At 37.7% G+C, this 20,078-nt stretch overlaps 1 protein-coding gene across 1 annotated transcript; it reads right to left on the bottom strand.

Moving 5' to 3' along the window:
• Positions 1 to 6,192: 6,192 nt before the first annotated feature.
• Positions 6,193 to 8,943, bottom strand: LOC131159199 (L-ascorbate oxidase). The gene is made up of 5 exons (XM_058113917.1): positions 8,501 to 8,943; positions 8,214 to 8,306; positions 7,916 to 8,128; positions 7,481 to 7,669; positions 6,193 to 7,371 (listed from the first exon to the last, which is right to left on the bottom strand). Exons 1-5 carry the CDS (start codon positions 8,777 to 8,779, stop codon positions 6,412 to 6,414), a joined length of 1,734 nt encoding a protein of 577 aa, XP_057969900.1. The 5' UTR covers positions 8,780 to 8,943; the 3' UTR covers positions 6,193 to 6,411.
• Positions 8,944 to 20,078: the final 11,135 nt, after the last annotated feature.

The raw sequence follows: 20,078 nt of genomic DNA, 5'->3' as shown, positions 1-20,078 counted from the left end.
AGGGTGGAGTAAGAAATTCAAGTGGGAAAATCTATAAAATGCATGTGGGAGAAGTGCAATTCATGTAAGGATGGTTAGTATCATTGTAAACGAATTAAGCCATCTAGAGCTTGGTTCAATAAGAGATCATTCAAGCTCGTTTATTATATAAATAAGCAATTCTAAGCCCAATTTTCAGGCTTATTTAATTAGCATGTCAAACCTAAATACAAATTGGGTCTTAGCTTTTGCTCCTACTCTCCCTTATCTTGTTTAGCTCTTGCATCCTATCAGTCAAAAAGAATCGGGTTTTGTCAATGAGCATTTTGACTGAATGATCAAAACTAAGATTGACAAGTTCTAACTACCTATTTCTGACCTTCGGTATTCATTTTAGACTTCTTTGCTTCTTTTTCTTTTGTCATTTTTTACTGTATCAAGTAATTCACGACAACATGAAATGGTAAGGTGGAGTCTGACAGTGTTTTGGACCTTATCACAAAAAACATAGTCAAATTCTCTCATTTCTAGATTTTCTGCCATATTCTTGCCATTCTTAACTACACCAGATGATCCAAGATAATAAACAATTATGAGTGGTCCAACGGTGTTTTTGAACTCATGCACAAAAATCAAGACAAATTCTTGTATTTTCTGTAATTTTATGGCATTCTAAGAAACTTTTAAATTTTTCTTATTTTTTATGGACTCCACTTGTCTTTTTCTTTATTTTCATAAATTAGGTTTTTTTTAAAAAAATAATATTATAATATTAAATATTAAAATAAATAAATATTAAAATATTAAAAACCAAAAAAAATAGGTTGGCACATATTGGCAGAGGCATGAAATGGCATTATTTATTCCAAATTTAAAATAAAAAAAGGAAAGTGCATGCATGAAACAATGCCATTTTGATTTCACTTTAATTAAAATATATACATAGAGGGCCCCAAAACAACGTCGTTTTGGCCCCATCCTTTTTTTTTCCCCTCGAGTTTTTCGACGCTCCTCTAACAGATGAATCCACCATTTTCAAGAGTGAGCCTCCTTTTTTTCCTCCCATTTTCTTACTCCTTTTCTACCTTTATCACTTCACCTACCTACTCCTCACCTTCCTTGACCTTCCACAAGATCCACAATCCCAAAAACCTCAACCACCTGAACACCCCTCTTAGCTCTAGCCATACCCTGCGACATCCACTTTTTTTTTTATTTAATTAGTTAACCTTTTTTCTTTTCTTCTTGGCTCTACTTAAACCTAAAAACACACAAACTACAAGGGGCTCAGTCTCTCTCTCTCTCTCTCTCTCTCTCTCTCTCTCTCTCTCTCTCTCACACACACACACACACACACACCTCCCCCTATTTTTATCTTTTGCAGTTATAGATAAGTGAATGTGTTGTAATATGTGGCTCATATGTTGAGTGGAATGCATGTACAAGGAGAAAACATGGTATAAAATAGTGAAGATGGCTTGTAGGATGAAACCGGTGATGGTTTGCCTGAAACCATTGATGGTTTTGTCTAGGTGCAAAAGAAACAGTCGATGGATTTGTAGTATTATATTGACTGTTTGATCTCAGCTTTAAACCTTTGACAGCATGTCTAAAATAGTCGACAATTTTGCTCAATTACACAGTGCTGGTTTTTACATTTTGAATTAGGTAGTTGTATAGGTTGGGTTTCGGGGGGACAACCTCCAGAAGAGTTATATATACATGTTGTATGTTATAACTCTATGTCTTTGGACACAAGACAGTGAAAATTCACTGTCGTTTGCTCCCATGGATGTAAGCATTGCCAAACCACGTAATTCTTTGTATCATTATTTTATTGCTTTCATATAATTTGCATGATTATGTTTTCTGTATATTTCACTGTTGGATTGCTGTATTATGTGATTTGGGTATTCTGCCATGCATTAATTTGCATAATAAATTGGTATCAGAACAATTGGTTATAATGACTTCTAGAATTTCTTCTACAAAGTTTGATATTGTTAAGTTCAATGGAACGGGTAATTTCGGACTATGGTAGAGAAGGGTTAAGGATCTGTTAGGGCAACAAGGTATGCAAAAGGCATTATACGGAGGTCAACCAAAAGGCATAGATGAAACAAGTTGGAAGGAGTTGGAAGCGAAGACTCTGGTTACTATCAAGCATTATCTGGCTGATAATGTATTGTATCACGTCATGGATAAGGAATCTTCTACGGCTATTTGGCAAGAACTGGAAAGCTAATATTTGTAAATGTATTAAACGAACAAGTTGTATCTTAAACAGAAGTTGTATTTGCTTAAGATGGCAGAGGGTTTGGATTTGAACCAATACATCAATGTGTTCAATCAGATTATAAGGGATTTGATGTGGGTTGATGTGAAGTTTGAGGAGGAAGATAAGGCGTTGATGCTATTGAATTCCCTATCCGCATCTCATACGTATGAAAATATGGTTGTGGCTCTAACAAAGGGCATAGAAACCCTGAATTGGAAGAGGGAACAAGCGCTCTACTAGGTTTCGTCAAAGAAAGAAGGCTAACGATAAGATTTCACAAGGTGAAGGGCTTGTGGTAAAGGGTAACCTTGAATATGAGAGAAGCAAGTTCCGCAATGGATCGAGTAGTAATAAGCCTTGGTCACAGTCCAAGAATAATAAGGAGATAAGGTGCTTTAAGTGTGGGAAAAAGCGGCACATAAAACTAGAGTGTCCAGAAAAGAAGAAGGGGAATGTAGAAAATTAAGAGGGTCCTTCAAAATCAGCGAATGTAGTTGAAGAAGGTGACTCAAAGAATGGTGATGGTGATATGTTTTCTATTTCATCAAGTTCAGATCATCTCACGGATTCTTGGATCCTAGATTCAGCGTGCTCTTATCACATGACACCAAATAAATATTGGTTTAACACCTACAGGTCAGTTAATTATGGTTTTGTTCTTATGGGAAATGATGCTTTATGTAAAATTTTTGGAATAGGAAACATAAAAATTAAAATGTTTGATGGTGTTGGGAGAACATTATGTGATGTAAGGTACATATTGGATCTATGAAAGAATTTAATTTCATTAAGCACTTTGGATTGTTACGGGTTTATTTACTATTTTGAAAGTGGGGTAATGAAGGTATGTAAAGGCATTCTAATGGTGATGAAGGGGCAGAAGTTAGCACGAAATATCTATGCACTACTGACTATTACTGTCTTAGGTGGCACTGCATCTATAGATTCTAAGTTAGATAATACTATTTGTGGCATATGCAGTTAGGGTATATGGGTGAGCATGGGATGAAGGAACTTCATAAGAGGAATCTTTTTAAAGGTATCAAAACATACAAGATGAATCTATGCAAGTATTGTGTTATTGGGAAATAGAATAGAGTGTAGTTCAAAATAGCCTCTCACAAGACGAAGGGTATTCTTGACTACATTCATTCAGATGTTTAAGGGCTGGTAAGAGTAACATCACGAGGTGTACATGTGTACTTCATGAATTTTATTGATGATTACTCATTAAAGGTTTGGGTGTACTTCATCTCGCACAAATCAGAGACTTTTGTCAGGTTTAAATTATGGAAACCAAAGGTGGAAAACCAGACCAGGAGGAGAATTAAATGCCTTAGGTCAGAAAATGGAACCGAGTAAGCTAATTCGAGGTTCATGGAGTTTTGTGAGCAACATAGCATAAGGAGACATTTTACAGTGTGCCAGACACCACAACAAAATGGTGTAGAAGAAAGGATGAACCAAACTCTAGCTGAAAGGGCTCAGTGTCTTAGGTTGAATATAGGGCATGCAAAGAATTTTTAGGCCGAGGCAATGAATATGACATATTTCTTGGTTAACAGATCACCAAGGGCATCATTATAGGGGAAATTTGCAAGGGAGATGTGGACAAGTAATGCAGTAGACTACTTTGGTTTAAGATTATTTGGTTGTCTTGCCTATATGCATGTTTCTAGTGAGGAGATATCAAAGCTTGATGTAAAGTTTAGACATTGCATTTTTCTAGGGTATCAGAAAGGTGTGAAAGGGTTCAAGCTATGGAATCCAATGACAAGCAAGGTAGTGATCAATAGAGACGTGGTTTTTGATGAGAAAGCCATGGTGAAGCGTACTCAGAAGGAATGAGAAGAGAAACAGATACAAAAAAATTGGAACAGAGATGAACATATGGTGCCGGTAGAGCTAGAGTCAGGACTGTGATGAAAATGTTTAGAATGCAAGGAGTTATAGCTCGGGAAACCAGCACCATCACAGTATCGCTATACACAGAACCATACGCACTATCAGGCCACCGCCTAGATATGGATATGATGATCTAGTGTCTTATGCTCTCATTACTAGTTACAATGATCCTACTACTTTTCAAGAAGCAGTGCACAACCAAGAAAAAAGTATATGGATGGGTGCTATGGGGGATGAAATGAAGTCATTGCATAAGACCTGATGTGGGAATTGTTGGAGCTTCCAGAAGGGAAGAGGACGATGTGATGCAAGTGGGTGTATAGGAAGAAAGAAGTGGTATTAGAAAATGAAGGAGAGAAGTTTAAGGCGTAGCAAAGGCTTACTCACAGAAGAAAGGAGTTGATTATGATAAAATCTTCTCCTCTGTTATCAAACACACTTCCATCAGGATAGTATTGGAATCGATGGCGCATTATGGTATGCATTTGGAACAAATGGACGTAAAGACATTGTTTCTCTATGGTGATTTGGAGGATTTGATTAACATGGTACAACCAGAAGGTTTTAGTCAACCTAGATATGAGCATTTGGTTGTAAACTGAGGAAGTCACTTTATGGGCTAAAATAGTCTCCTAGGAAATGGTACAAACGTTTTGACTCCTACATGATCCGGATTTGCTACAAGAGGTGTGAGTATGATTGTTGCACGTATGTGAAAAGTCTTAAGGATGGTTCCCTCATTTTTTTTGTTGCTTTATGTTGACGATATGTTGATTGATGCGAAGGATATATGACTGAAGTAAATCATTAATTTGAAGTCTCTGTTGAGTAAATAGTCTAACATAAAAGATTTTGGTGTAACCAAGAAGATTATTGGGATGAAGATTCATAGGGCCTGAGTTGTAGGGAGATTGTGGTTATCTCAGGGTAGCTATGTAGAGAAGGTGTTAGATAGGTTTAGCATGATTAATGCAAAACTGGTAAGTACACCATTGGAAAATCATTTTAAATGCCCAAGGACCGATGATGATATTCGTGATATGTCAAAGGTCCCCTATGCTAATTTAGTGGGGTGTTTAATGTATGTTATGGTATGTACATGATTGGACCTGGCGCAAGTTGTTAGTGTGGTGACTAAGTTTCTTTCAAACTCGAGTAGACAACATTGGGATGCTGCCAAGTGGATTTTCAGATACTTGTGGGGTACATCTCACTATGGCATCATGTTTGGCAAGCAATAGAGTGATCTGTCAGTTATTGTATATGTGGATGCAGATTATGAAGGGGACTTGGATGATAGGAGGTCTACAACAAGATATGTGGTCACCCTTATGGGAGGGCCTATCTGTTGGAGGTCCATGGTACAATCTCTGGTTGTACTATCAACAACTGAGTCGGAATATATAGCAGTCACCGAAACTACCAAAAAAGCATTGTGACTTACAAATTTAGTCAAGGAGCTGGGTATTCAGTAAGGTGGAGTACAGCTTACCATAATTTGGGGAAAAAAATTAATGAATGATTGATTGTGTCTTCTCTTGGCCCAAAAAGTCTCAATTTATACAAGTTAAATCAAATATGAATCGCATGGATTAATTCATTGAAAGTAGGTAGATATTTACACACGCATCACATGGGTTATGCTATACATAGCTACATTTTCAGGCACATATAAGTCATATGGGTTAGTTCATTCAAGTTATGTAAAAAAATATTTGGCTAACACCGTTTAATTTTGAGATTTTGACCTACAATCTTCTCTGCATCTCCTTATAGAAGTGAAGTTTTGTTCTGTCAAAAATCATTCTATTTTCTTTCAATCATTTACTCTAGTTCATTGCCACTCAAAAAAATAAGGGCAAAAAGAAAAGTCAACTGTTGACAAAGATCTTAATTTTTCAAGTTGTATATTTAAAGAGATTCTTTATCACCATATATGATTGCTGATCAGCCCAGCAATCTATAAATCAACAAATCTACAAATGAAGCAACTTATTACCAAAAAAAAAAAATCAATCAAAAACGAAAACTTTGTGCCAAGGAGCATTACATTTGGATTTTAAATTTAAATTGGTGCAAATTTGAACAAGAATGTAGTACAAGATTGTGTTGAGTTTCCTCCAAATTCAAACAAATTCAAATCCATTACTTGAAATTTATGCTTCCAAGTACTCTCTGTGTCCCAACTTAAAAATAAATAAAATAAAATAAAAAAGTTGAAGGCATGAAGTTTTCTTCACAATTCAGAACTATGGACGTCTATGGAAGCCTTTTGTTTCACCACAGCCCATAATAGATAAAGGCAACTTCCCCACCTTCTCTATACCTTCTTCAAACACCACTCCCATCCCCATGTAGAAATGAGACTCTATGTGACAATGGAAAGCCCACACACCTGGATTATCCGCCCGAAACCTTAGTGCCGTCCATCCATAAGGATGCACAGCCACCGTGTTCTTCATGATCGGATCGACAAGGTTGTACTTCTCCGGATCCCGGGCTTTGTCAAACTTCCCAAGCCCATACCCCAGTACCCAAAAGTCATGCCCGTGGAGATGCCACGGATGAGTTTCGCTGTTGTTCGGTGTCATAGTGTTTGCATTTTGCAGTATAATATCCACTGTTGTATTGAATCCCAACCTATAAATGGAGTCACTGGAGGTGGCATTAACATTACTGGCATTTCGAAAGATGTCGTAGTTCGCAGCGTCATAGTTTTCGGGAGGTGCAGTTTGATTGAAGGCGTGGGTGAGATTCTCCTTGAGGGCAATGAGATAGGGAGTGTGGGGGAGGGAGAAGGAGACATTGTTCACTGACCAGTGGAAGTAACCATTTATCTTGTTTTGAGTGTTGAGGAGGATTATTTGTCTGTCTGAGGTGAGGGGAGGTGGGTGGATGAAACCGTGGCGGGCCTTGATGGCGAGACTTTGGGCCAAGCGCGGTGCAGTATCGTTCCAAATAGGCCCAGTGGGAGGGACAGTGGGAGGGGATCGACGAGGATGGTTCGGGTAGTAGTTGAAGATGGCTAAACCGGGCGAGGTTGCAGGTTTCCGGCTAACAACGTTTATGGTGGCCCAGTAATTTCTTGCAGGGTTTTGATCAGCTTTTACAAGGACTGAGTATGTCTCCCCAGAGTAGATGAACAGGTTTTTCACAACAAATGGTTCCACATAGTGACCATCAGCTTCAACAACAGTCATGTTATGGCCCTGCACACATGCATATATGTAAGAAAATTATATGGTAATATGTGTTACATGAAATTGTTGAAAGAATATTTAATGGTAATTGTATAAGAGTCAGTTTACAACTAATTACCTCAATTGCGAAACTGAGAGCAGATAGAGCTGTCAAGCTGCCAATCCTGAGGCGGTACGTTTTTCCGGGGACTACCGTGAGCGAATAGGGTGAGCACTCGGGATTTGTCGCATTACAGGTGCCGGGTTCTAAGCTTGGAGAGGTTAGAAGGGAACAATTGAACCTCCCCTTTCCTTGTATTAAAAGTGACTGCAAAATACAATAATAACAATAATTAATAAGGAAACAAAGCACGCGCAAAGATTTTATAATTCAAGTTATAGCGGTAAGAATACAAGTCGTGCTATTCATTGCCTGTGTTCACCGAAATGCTATGGCAAGTGACTTGGTAATATAACATTCTGTGATTGGTAATTTTGAATAGACTTTTGGGGAGTGACTTTCATTTATTAAATTTGTGAATTAAGTAAGTCTCATTGATTAAATTTAAGTTACCTGAGGCTCCCCAACCCAACCAAAGGGTATGGAAGACAGGCCGGTGGCTTGCTCGTAGGTGCTTTTATGGTACCAGTCGTTGAGGATGATGCTTCGGTCATAATCATAGGAGAAGGGTTCGGAAACTCCATTGGGCAGCGACACCCGAATCGACCCGTATAGCCCGGCTTCTCTTTGCATCCCATAATGTGCATGATACAGGTATGTACCAGGCTGCACAGATAATGTTCCAAAGATCAATTGCTTGAATGTAACCTCAAACTAACGGTTGACTAATTTTCTCCAAGCTAGTACTCACCCTGTCAACGACGAACCGATACTCGAATGTGTCTCCAGGCAGGATCGGGCATTGAGTTACGCCCTCTGTTCCATCAAACCAAGGGGTTCCGATCTGTGATTATGCAAACTCATGATCAAATTAACAATCCCATTACATATACATGCACAGACATGAAATTAACTTATGTGTCCGAGTGTCAAGACACCATCCGGGATGCATTTTTTTTTTTAGTATGGTTAATAATTTTTCATAGCGGATGGATGTATCAGAAGGACTAGTTGAAACTGTGAAGGGATCAGTAGTACCTGTCGGATTCCATGCCAGTGGATGGCAACATTTTCAGTCAAGAGGCTGTTCTTGAGCTCGACAATTACAGTGTCACCTTGCTGAGCCAAGATGGAGGGACCTGGGCTTCTTCCGTTAATGGCAATGACCAGTTTCTTGAAGCAATCAGGAGATTTGTATTCATACTTCACCTCCCATTTGAATCTACGAACTCTGGCTGCTTCCACACTTGGAGGAACCCTCGCCAGAATTAACATTAAGCTAAAGAGGCACAACCACCGAAGCTGATGATCAACCATTTTCTTGATCTTCAAGAATCTTCCAGCTGGATCGATATCGATCAATCCGGGGAGAGCTGGGTGACTGAAAAGAGCTGAGAATTGAAATGGGTTTTGGTTAATGAAGGGATTTGATTTGCTTGTCCCAGTAGTTACGAAGAAATTAATGAATGGATGAATGGTCTGCAATACTTGTATTTCCTACGATCTATTTATAATGGAGTGCCAGTTTGACTTGGATACGGTCAACTATAGCCGCCCAGAACAATGCATACTGGCTGGTTGTTAGGAAATTACAATTCAACAGCTGGCTGACTTTCTCTATCCATGGACCGAGGGAATTGAAATTCCAGGCAATGAAGCCGATTTTTTACTTTTCTAATTCACAATTGGTACAAATAGAACCAGGGAAGAAATAACTATGCAACCACCCCTGCACGACGATAGCAGTATTGGTTGACACCATGCATATACACATTCAATATATATATATGTGTGTGTGTGTGTTTTGGTCAGTTATTAAAATTCAAAGCTCCTAATTTGGTTAGACTCCAATTAATGTTCAAGTTTTGGGGTTTATGGGCATTTAATTAAGATTAATTAATAGTATTAAGCGGAATAGTATTGGTCGAGTGCCAAAAGGCCTTGGGCATCATCGTATCGAAGAACATATATAATTTGTGAAATGACAGCTTCTTCCATAACATAATTAACGAAAGACAAGAAGTTTTGGGTGACTTTCCAGGATATTTCAGGGATGACAAATTTGGGAAAGATAGCTTCTCCGTGTAATAAAAGGATAGGAAAATAATCATAAGTAGAAAATTAGTCAAGGTGTTCACATGATGTAGGTGCAGAGTATTTTTAAAATAAGGAAAATGAAATTGGTATTGACATAAGGTTTGCGCGCAGAAGTTGGACGATTCAATATTTGTGTTCCTTCTGGGTAGCAGCCCGGCAGGTGCAGAGCACATCGCAAGTGGCATCATCTGCTGCAACAGTGCAACGTGTATTGTGTAGACTAAACAACTAGTTGAAATGGTAAAACTGGGGGCGCGCATTCCAGTCTGAAGCCGCGCTATATACAATTATACATATACATATTTTATTTGGACGTTGCTCTCGGTTTGAACCATTCTATGTTAATCCAATTCCAATCCGGACATAGCAATGATACTCTTAAAAAACTGGGCTTTGGCAACGGGGACGACCCGAGGCATTTTAGACAAAGACAAAATATAATAATAATAATAATAATAAACAATTTATCAAGTTGCTACAAATATTTTTTGAAAAAAATTCAGGATCTTGATCATGCGGGAAAAAATGAGTTTGACGTTATCAAAAATGGTTTTTCAGCGTTGAAGAAATCCAAAATATTGGTTTTTGGCAACATGTCTTCCCCTCCCCCCCCCCCCCCTTTTTTTATTTTTAGCTAATTAAATCTTGTTGTTAGAAAATAGTGCAATAAATCTGCTTTTAAGTCTAAGAACTTTGAATATAATTTTTTTAACATAAACCCCAGCTTTATTAATAACTCTCACTTATGACGAAAGAAAACCATAATTACAAACATGTCACGAGAGATTTACAAAACAACAAGCAAAACCATCGGAGACAACAAAACCAAAATAAGCCTAACAAAACTCATACCATTAACCAACTAAAACAAACTAAACAAGATCATATGAATCAAAACAAAATGAACACAAACAATAATCAAAATATCCGCAAACTGAAGACAAATACCTGCAAAACAAATCTTAAGGAAAACATAGGAGAATCCAATAATGACATTTAAAAGCGAATGCTTGGAATACTCTTCTTATCCATCCAAATTAGACCTCTCATTTTACTCGACATTACATCACCTACAAAACATCTTCTCGAGTTGCCTCCCTCGCCTTAACGAGCTGAGTATTCCGCCAGCTGATTATCTTCTCTAAATTAGTGTTTTATATATCTCCTCGAGTTGCCTTCCTCGCCTTGATGAGCCATGTAATCCACCACCTTATTCACCTTCTCTAAATTGGTACTTCATAGAGAACTGAAGGTCTTGTAACCCCTTCTCTAACAATTCCCAAAAGTCTCATAAGTACCAGAAAGAACAAATTCCAAAAGTGATCCATCCCACCACCAATTCCGAGTCACTTTCAATACATATATTCTACTATCTCAACTCTTTACAGACTAGAACTTTTAATTCATTTTAGAATACAAAATTAAAGATAAAATATTTTACTTAAAAAATAATTATCCATACTTTTGATATCATCTTTAGGTTAAAATTCATTTTCTAATGCATAATACACCTATAACGTCTAAAAAATAAATTGCTCATAATACATTTTGATTTTGAAGAAAACACAAGGTGACTAGATTACTACTACAGTGACCCAAGAAAGAATTTTCTTCAAAAAAAATAAATAAATAATAAAGCCCTATCTTTTACTTAAAAATGTATATTTACTCTCCAAAGCTTCCAACTCTAAGAGTTGGAGAAAATCATGACTATAAATTATCGTGACAACATCATGGAGAGCCTTGTCAAAGGCGAATCTCTAAATTGCCTTGACTCAGATGGCAAGATCAAATTAATGAAAATGTATGGGGATGAAAAGTGGGACAAATACGAATCAACAATATTTCCACTCACCTATATACCTAGGTGTTATTAGATCACCTAATTAATTACTCTTCTAGTTATATCTAGGTTCGAGGAACAAGTAGTTATGTGGTTTGCACAACTAAAAGTGCAATGATGCAAGGAGAACATAGTGTCCTTGTCACATGTACACTTGTCCTACAAATAGTACCTAATTAGTTTGGGTTTGCCTTTAAATTCAACCAATCATGACTTGTATTATTCCATTTTTATTCAATTATCATCCTTTAAATATTGGAAAACCCCTATATAAGTAGAGGCTATCCTTACCTCAAGACCCTAAAAGCATGCACAAGCATAACCCCCAATGCCTGTCAAGGGATTCATGTAATGCATGGTTGACTTGAATCTAAAAGCAACTTAGAGAATAACTCCCAAATATAAGAGTGTCGGCAAGTAGTAATTAAGGAAGTCCCTAAGTCATCTCCACAGGGAACAGTATGGTTAAATTCCAATTTTAACTATTATCCAAAAATGAAGGAAATTAACTCTATGACTAACTAACATGTTATTTACAATGGAATGGGGTTTCCAGACATACTCCGAAGATGGTTCTTTTTCTTGCTTTTGTGTGATATTGATAAGTTATATATTCAATAGACTAAATGAAATTAAAAAGCAACATGCTTATAAACTCCAGTAAGATGCAAAACTTAATTATGTAACAAGTTTAAAATTCACGTGCTGATATCCTTGTCACCAGCACTATTCTTGTCCCTAAATTATAAGAAATCGAGGACGTGTATTGAATGAATAATGATTATCCTTGCTTCAAGGAGCTAAACCATATTCAACAATTTCATCAAATCCCCAATTTCTAACAATAAATGGTCAAATATAATGTTCATGCTCTAAAGAACATTCTAAAAAACACCTTGCGTGCAACCTTGTTACTTAACTAAATCTTAATCTCCTTGTGTTTTAAAACATCTCATAAACCCAAATCAAACTTAACAAACTACGCAAAACCACACAACAAAACAACTCATTCAATGACTCATTCAAACAACAAAGTAAACTGTTGACCTTATGGGTCATTTCCAGTTTTGATAATGACAAATACTCTTGGTATTTAATGTTTTCCATGTTTGTATGCAGGTTCATATTTGCAAATCAATTGATGGCGCACAAAGTAAAGCCTGAAAACCCTGAAAATTATTTATTGTTGTAACTTATATTATTTGGGTCTGTAATAATTTATATCGGTCTGTAATAATCTCTGCATGTCATGCATGTAGGTTTTGCAAGCTCAAAATGACCGTAGAATAACATAGGGGCTAAATGACCCTTAGGGCATCCTTCGATCGACCGAAGGTCGACCAACGCCAGATTTTTGGGTCTATCTCAAAACGGCCCTTGAAAAGACCTCAGTGAGACTCTAGGTCCCAACACTCACACATATATCATACAAAATACAAGAGTGTCAAAAATATGCTTAAATTGAATATAATTAGGGAGTTTGTGAGAGCTCGAGCGACCGAACCCCAGTAGTTCAAAACTCCTCGGGCGCCCGAACTGTTGAGAAGAGTTAACAGTTGACTTAGGCTCTCAGGAGACCAAACCATTTTGTGCGTACTGTCCACGAGCATCCGAACCCTTTGAAAGGGACATTCCACCTACTCGGGCGACCGATCCATTCAGTTCAAAAAGAGCCCCGAGCGGCTGAACACACGAGTTCGGGCCACTGAATATATGATCAGGCACCCGAAGTCACGAAAGCAATGCTACTAACTTTGATTTGGGTTGCCGAAGCATGACACGGGTGACCGAACTCGTTTAAATAACTTTTAAAGTTGTGTCTGTTCGGGCGACTGAACCACGGTTCAGCCACCCGAACCTCAGCGAGTCAAAATTAATTTAACCACAGTAAAAATAGGTTAAGTTGGGTTAATGGTGTTTTAACTATTTGAAACTTATTTAATAATACCTAATTGGTCCCAAACGATTATATTTTTGACCTTGTCTATAAATATGGGTTCATTTGTGAGGATTAGTAGGAGATTAGCCAAAAATAATTAGCAAAAAATCCTCTCTATTTCAAAATCCCACTTTGCTCAAATACTCATTCCATTGAAAAGTCTTGGTATTGTAAGAGCTTAGTAAGTGTGCTTGTGATTGCTAGTGAATGCTAAAACTCCCACTTGCTTGTGTGATTGAGATATTATTTTTGGGAAGTTTAGCTTAGGTTTATCCCACAGATTTTCATACTATAAATCTTGTGTTGGGATAACGTAGTAAGTTTAGGATATTTGCATTGTTATTACAAGTGTCCAATAGCTTTGTTTTTGGTTGTGCCAAGATATTTTCAAACAAGTAAAATATTTTCAAACTAATAGTGTGCCTATTTCATTGAAGAAAATCTTTTTGAACTAGTTTGAATATTTGATTGATATCTTTGAAATACTAAGTTGCTATTGATTTGTGCTTTGCTTAAATTCCAAGTTATTGCTTGTTTAGAACACTCTTGAGCATATTAGCAATCATATATTGTTGAGTGTGGCTTGCACAAAAATACACATCACTGAACTTACATTTACCTACATTGTTGATGTGTATGTCTGCATATTTGGTACATATCTGCTTTACATGAAAGCATAATCATTGTACCATTTGAGTGAACATATTGTTATGTTTCCAGGCGCGGCCTAAGGGGGCAGTAATCCAGCTTGGTAAGGATTGTGTAAAGGTTGGGGTCAGCCTTATGAATTTGACCTAGGGCCTTCTCCGCCCCGCAAGGAGAGTTTGTAAAGGTTGGGATCAACCCTGTGAATTTGACCCAGGGCCTTCTCCACCCCGGAAGGAGAGTTTGTAAAAGTTAAGGTCAACCCTATGCTAATTGACCTGGTTGTAATCGATGTCATTCCACCCGTTAAGTGAGCATTAGTGGAATCCTCGGGCTTTCGAGTTAGAGGCGGGGACGTAAGCACAGTTGGCCGAACCTCGATAATATATCGTGCATGTTTTTTATATTTCAGCAAATTTATTTTCCGCACTTTATGTTTACCGCACGTGTATGTGAATGGTGCACATGATTTAAATTTTCGCATATTATATTTATCAGCGCATTTGGGGATTGCATAAAAAAACCCTAGGTTGTGATATTCTACTAACATCTGGTTTAACCTAAAAATAAGTTTTAAAATTCCAACTCACCCCCCCCCTCTTGGGAATACACCAAAGCTAACATAAACGACAATGGAATTAAATGAACAAGATAACCCAATAAGAACTTCATTAATCTAATAAACCATTCAACAATAAAATAACTCAATCCAACAATAACTTAAACAACACAAAGTATTGAAATAGGCATTAGAGTAAAGAAACAAAGAATGTCAAAAGGATAAAGGAAAGGAATGAGAGGAAGAAGAGGAGAGAAGAGAGAAGAGAGAGGTCGAACACAAGACACAAGCTACAGCTTTGGAATTTTGGGTTTCTTTTTTATGCTCTGTACACACAGCTACTATAAAGCTTGTATTGTGTCCCTTCTTCAAGACAACGCACACAGCTACTAATAAGCATGATGCGTATTCTTTCCCTGCTCACGACTGAACCAAAATCCCTTCAAACCCCAACCCCAACTTCCTTCAATTGCACTCAAAAAATAAACCTTAGAGTGAAGAACACAAAAACAAAAATCTAGGAGAAAGAGAAGAGAGGAGGAGAGAAAATTAAAAAAGAAGAGTCTAAGCCGTGTGGATACACAAGGCTGCTCTCAATTCCTGGCTGCACTACCCTCTTGCTCACGACCACCAAACCTCCTTCAACATACGGCCACACCTTGCTTAAAACCCTATTTTCCTTCCCTTTCAAGCTGCCCTAGCCATATTTCTCTTCGCCTTGTGTGCATAAGCCTTCTTTGCTTTGGCCCATGCTGTCACGCTTCAAACCCGCAGATGGGCCCCAGGGTGTGATTTAGTAACCTAATCTATCTCTGTATCATTTAAAACATACATGATACTACACTGAATGAGCGTCCAACGCCGTAGGGTACACGTATACCCTATACATATTCACATACACATACATACACATCACATACGCAACGAAAATGTTCTTTCTAATTGTTAGCTTTACAAGGCTTAACATCCTGTTTTGATGCTGACAAACAAGTGGAACTTAACATATTTGGTTAAGTCATGTCATTTCAGGACTCAACTATGAGAACGCAAGGTCAAGTGCTCACAAAGCTTGTATTCTAAAGAAAGAAAATCAAATGAAGCTTAGTGCATTACTTAAAGCATGAATTCGAAGATAAAGCTTGAAGATCATGAGAGCATTGATATTAAACAAAAAGCTTGAAGAATGAAAGCTCAAAGGATCATTGAAGCTCAGCAACAAAGAGAAAAGAAGAGAGTCAATAGAAGATATATTGTAAGTAGTTCGAGTATTTTCAAATTATGAAATTTCATTTTGTAGCTCATTAGGAATGAAGAGACCTAGAGACCTTAATTTTAAAACTTGGAACATACTTTTCAAAGAGAAAAAATTGATATTTCAAGAATTAAGAAGTAAAGAGAGTGAATGCAAAAATATTTTAAAAAATCAGATTTTTACTTGACAGGAGCCTCATTGAACATAGCCAGTAGGATGCCACTTGAAAAGCTTTTCAAATATACAGACATCGTCAGGCTACTGTCTGAGTCTTGACAGGCGCCTGATGGTGCAAAATGAGAAGTCTGACGAGGTTTCATCAGGCTACTATCACCCTACGGCCTCTTTTTTAAAACTGGGTTATTCAATGACAGGCGCCTAACCCCCAAGGTGATAGGCAAATGCCACCCTACTGCATGAGTATTTAGGCTGTGTAATTCATTGACAGGCTACTGACAAGGACCCCTTAGGCTACTGCCACGTTGCAGAATTTAAAATTTATAACGGACATATTTTTGAAAAGTCAATTACTTGGGGCTCAAACTTGTTCAAAACTTGGACACTACTCCAAGTAAACTTTGAGATCAAGTTAAATGTTTTTCTAACTCTATAAATACACCCAAGATCAATTAATTCAAAAACCAAGAATTAAATTCAGCATTCAAACTCTCTCAATTGTTCTCAAACTCTCAAGGGCTCTCTCACTCTCAACTTGCATGAAAATTACTGAGGCTTTGCTGACTCTCAATCTCTAATCTTATGCTACAATTCTAATTCTTTCATCTATTGAAAGAACTATTTGGTGATACACTCTTTGAGCTTTAATCTAAATTTCATATTTGAATTACTTTGAAGTATATAATTCTGAATTTGTACTAATCTGCTCTTTAAGAGAGTGTTCTTGTACGCAGCTATCATTTTGTATTCTTGTAGTGTTTTTTGATGATTCCAAGATTGTTAGATCGTTGGCTAAGCATGGGGGATCGCTTAGAGAGGTGCTGCTCTAGCCTAATTGAAGGAGTGACCGAGTGAGGGGATATCACTTGGAGAGGCGAGTGGCTCTAGCCTACTGAAGGAGTGTGTAACGGTGTTGTTCCACCCAAAAAGGAACTGATATAGTGAAATCCTTTGGTGGTTTGCCAAAGGCAAGGACATAGGCTAGGGACAAGTCAAACCTCATAAAAATCCCAGTGTCACTTTCTTTCCCTTGCTCTTTATTTTCAACACATATAAACTGCATGGATGATTTATATTTCTTAATCATATAAAATATGTGGATTGGATATTAAATAAACTGAAAGATTAATTTGTTTTTGGGCTTGTGAAAACCGAAAGGAAGTACGTTGGCTGATCAGCATTGATTGCGGAAACCGTAAGGGAATACGTTAGTTGAGACGGGCAGGGGGATCTTCAAAATGGGTCGAGTTGAGATTCTGTGACACGGGCCTGGTCAAATATTCTAGGAACTGGTTGGGTTCTTGGGTCTTTTAGAAAATGGGCTTTACTCAAAATGGGCCTAGGGAATTTAAAATTTCAAGTAGGGCCCAGGATTTTGAAATGAACTATAAGCTTGGGGGAGTTCACCAGGAATCGGATTGGTTCAATAGATTTGAACCTGGATCCAGGTTCATGTTCGGGGGTTTTGGAAGGGTAGACGGGTCGAGGCTTCGAGTACAGGTGATTACTCAAGACGACCCTGAATTTGAATTTGGATTTGATGCTAAGGTTAGGGCATGGGACTCAGGGTAGGAGGAGACCTGCATTTACATTTTCACAAATGGTGCTCAAATGGAAAGATGCAGGGGAGGGAGTATTGGGCTTTACCTTGGTTTTCTCTCCTCCGATTTTCTTTTCCTTCCCCTCTAGGTCTTTTTGCTTGTTTGGTACTCTAGATGAAATGTGTGCTTTGGATGTTCTGTTTCTGAACTTTGCTTTTGAATTCTGTCCTCCTATTAACTTGTAGAACCTTCCCCTCTACTCTCTTATTCCCAGACAGTATTCTCTCCAAATCAATTGTTAATTTGAGCAGCACCTCCCCTCTTTTCTTTCTCTTAATTCTCACATAATGTCTCTGTGCTCTCTTTTTCTTTCAAAATAATAGAGCCTCCCCTTTCTTGTGAATTTCTCCTTCTCTCAATCTCAACAGGGTTTCTCCACTCCCCCTCTGGTTTTTTTTTTTTTTTGCAATGTGCGAGCCTCCCTATTTATAGGGAGGCTATGGGATGATTTTAGCGCCAAATTCAGCCTTCCCCTTTACCTGGCAAGGAATAATTCCCCCTAACAAACTAACATGGTTTTTTTTTTCTAATTTTGTTGATCTTTAGCTAACTAACTTCATTCTTCTTTTCTGTGCGCAGGTGAATAGGAGCTTCAGGTGGCAGCACCGGAGTGGTGGGCTTTCAGGCTCTTCCACATGCCCTTCAAAGATAGGAGGGCTTCGTATCTTTAATTTTGTTTTTTTGTATTTATATTTTTTTTTTATTTTTCTACTGCAACTGATTTTATTCTTTCTTTTCTGCGCAGGTGGATTGGAGAATCCAGGTGGTAGCATGGCAGTGGAGGGCTTGGAAAATATATTTTGTTTTCTTTTTGTAATTTCCCTTTTGTAATTATTTTTACTTTTGTAACCTCAATATGTACCTCCGAGAATTCTCTCCCTCAACACTTAACTTGTACATCTTATCAGCTATGTTTTATTTCTTTTGTATGCTTGCCTGTGTGTAGGTGCTTCACAGATGCATACACTCCTTGTGACATTTTCCCATCTTTTGATTTTGATCAATTTAATTAACCCATTTTGCCCAAGAAACACCTCGCAATAAAGTATGACCTTAAAATCCAACCAACAGACTCAATTTTGTCAACTAAAATTTTTGAAGAATTCAATTAAAATTTGACTTGAATTTTGAAGGACTCACCTCAATGTTTTAGGACTCAAATTAAAGAAACTCGATCCCTATTTTGAAATTCAACAAAAGGTTTCGAACTTTGGCAATTACACTTGCAAAGAACTCAACACGAATCAATCTTGAAAAACAAAATCAAATCCAACAATTAGAACCCGAAAGAACTAGGAGACCCTATTCATGATTTAAAACCCTCAATTGGAAAGACTCAATTTTTAATAGGGCTTTACTCAAGCACTAAGACTTGAATTTAAGATTCAGGAGACCTGATTTAGGTGACTCTTAAGATCGACTTTTAAAATTGAAGTCAAAAAGGTTGGGCTTAAAATATTCAGGACTTATTGTTTCTCAAAAGGTGGGGTCCTTGTTTTGTGACTAATCCCAAATTCTCCTAGAATACCGGGACTTCCAATAGTAAGACTATTTTGAAATGACCTTGATCTCGAAAATGAAACTCTAATACTAAAACAAAATGAGTCTACTGCTTGACTTAAATTCATCTTTATTTCATCAGGTCTTTTAGGAAGGCCTGGTAAAAATTAAGGTGTCTACAATTGCCCCTCTTTATAGGCATTGTTGCTCAAAATAACAGTGGAGACTGTTCTTCTATTATTTTAGAGTAACATGACTATAAAGATAGAAGACGCCAATTTTTATCAGGCCAGAGCAATTTATTTATTGTTATTTTTATTTTTTTTATTTTTTATTTTTTTTTATGAAATGGTGATTGGTGGATTCCATGATATCTTGCATCAAATTTGAGAATTTGAGCATTGTAACAACTGATAACTCGTACGAGGATAAACCTGAATACTATAGCAAATGATGAACTCGTACCGGATGAACCCCAGCACTATAGTAAATGATGGCTTGCACTAGGATGAACTCAAGTGCTATAGCAACAAATGGCTTGCATCGGGATGAACCCAAGTGATAGGATGAACCCGAGTGCTATAGCAACGAATGGCTCGCACACAGGATGAACCCGAGTACTATAGCAACGAATGGCTCGCACACAAGATGAACCTGAGTGCTATAGCAACGAATGGTTCGCACACAAGATGAACTCGAGTGCTATAGCAACAAATGGCTCGCACTGGGATAAACTCGAGCGCTATAACAATAGAAAGGCTTGTGCCAGGATAAATCCGAGCGTTGTAGCAATAGAATGGCTCATGCTGGGATAAACCCGAGCGCTATAGCAATAGAATGGCTCGCATCGGGAGAAACCCGAGAGCTATAACAATAGAATGGCTCATGTTGAGATAAACTCAAGCGCTATAGCAATAGAATGGCTCACGCTGGGATAAACCCAAGCGCTATAGCAACAGAATGGTTCGCGTTGGGATAAACCCAAGCGCTATAGCAACAAAAT

The sequence above is a fragment of the Malania oleifera genome, chromosome 7, assembly GCF_029873635.1.
Source record: "Malania oleifera isolate guangnan ecotype guangnan chromosome 7, ASM2987363v1, whole genome shotgun sequence".
In the NCBI taxonomy this organism is placed as follows: Eukaryota; Viridiplantae; Streptophyta; class Magnoliopsida; order Santalales; family Ximeniaceae; genus Malania; species Malania oleifera.
The sequence above is the reverse complement of the archived record's forward strand: the minus strand, read 5'-3'. Positions and strand labels throughout refer to the sequence as shown.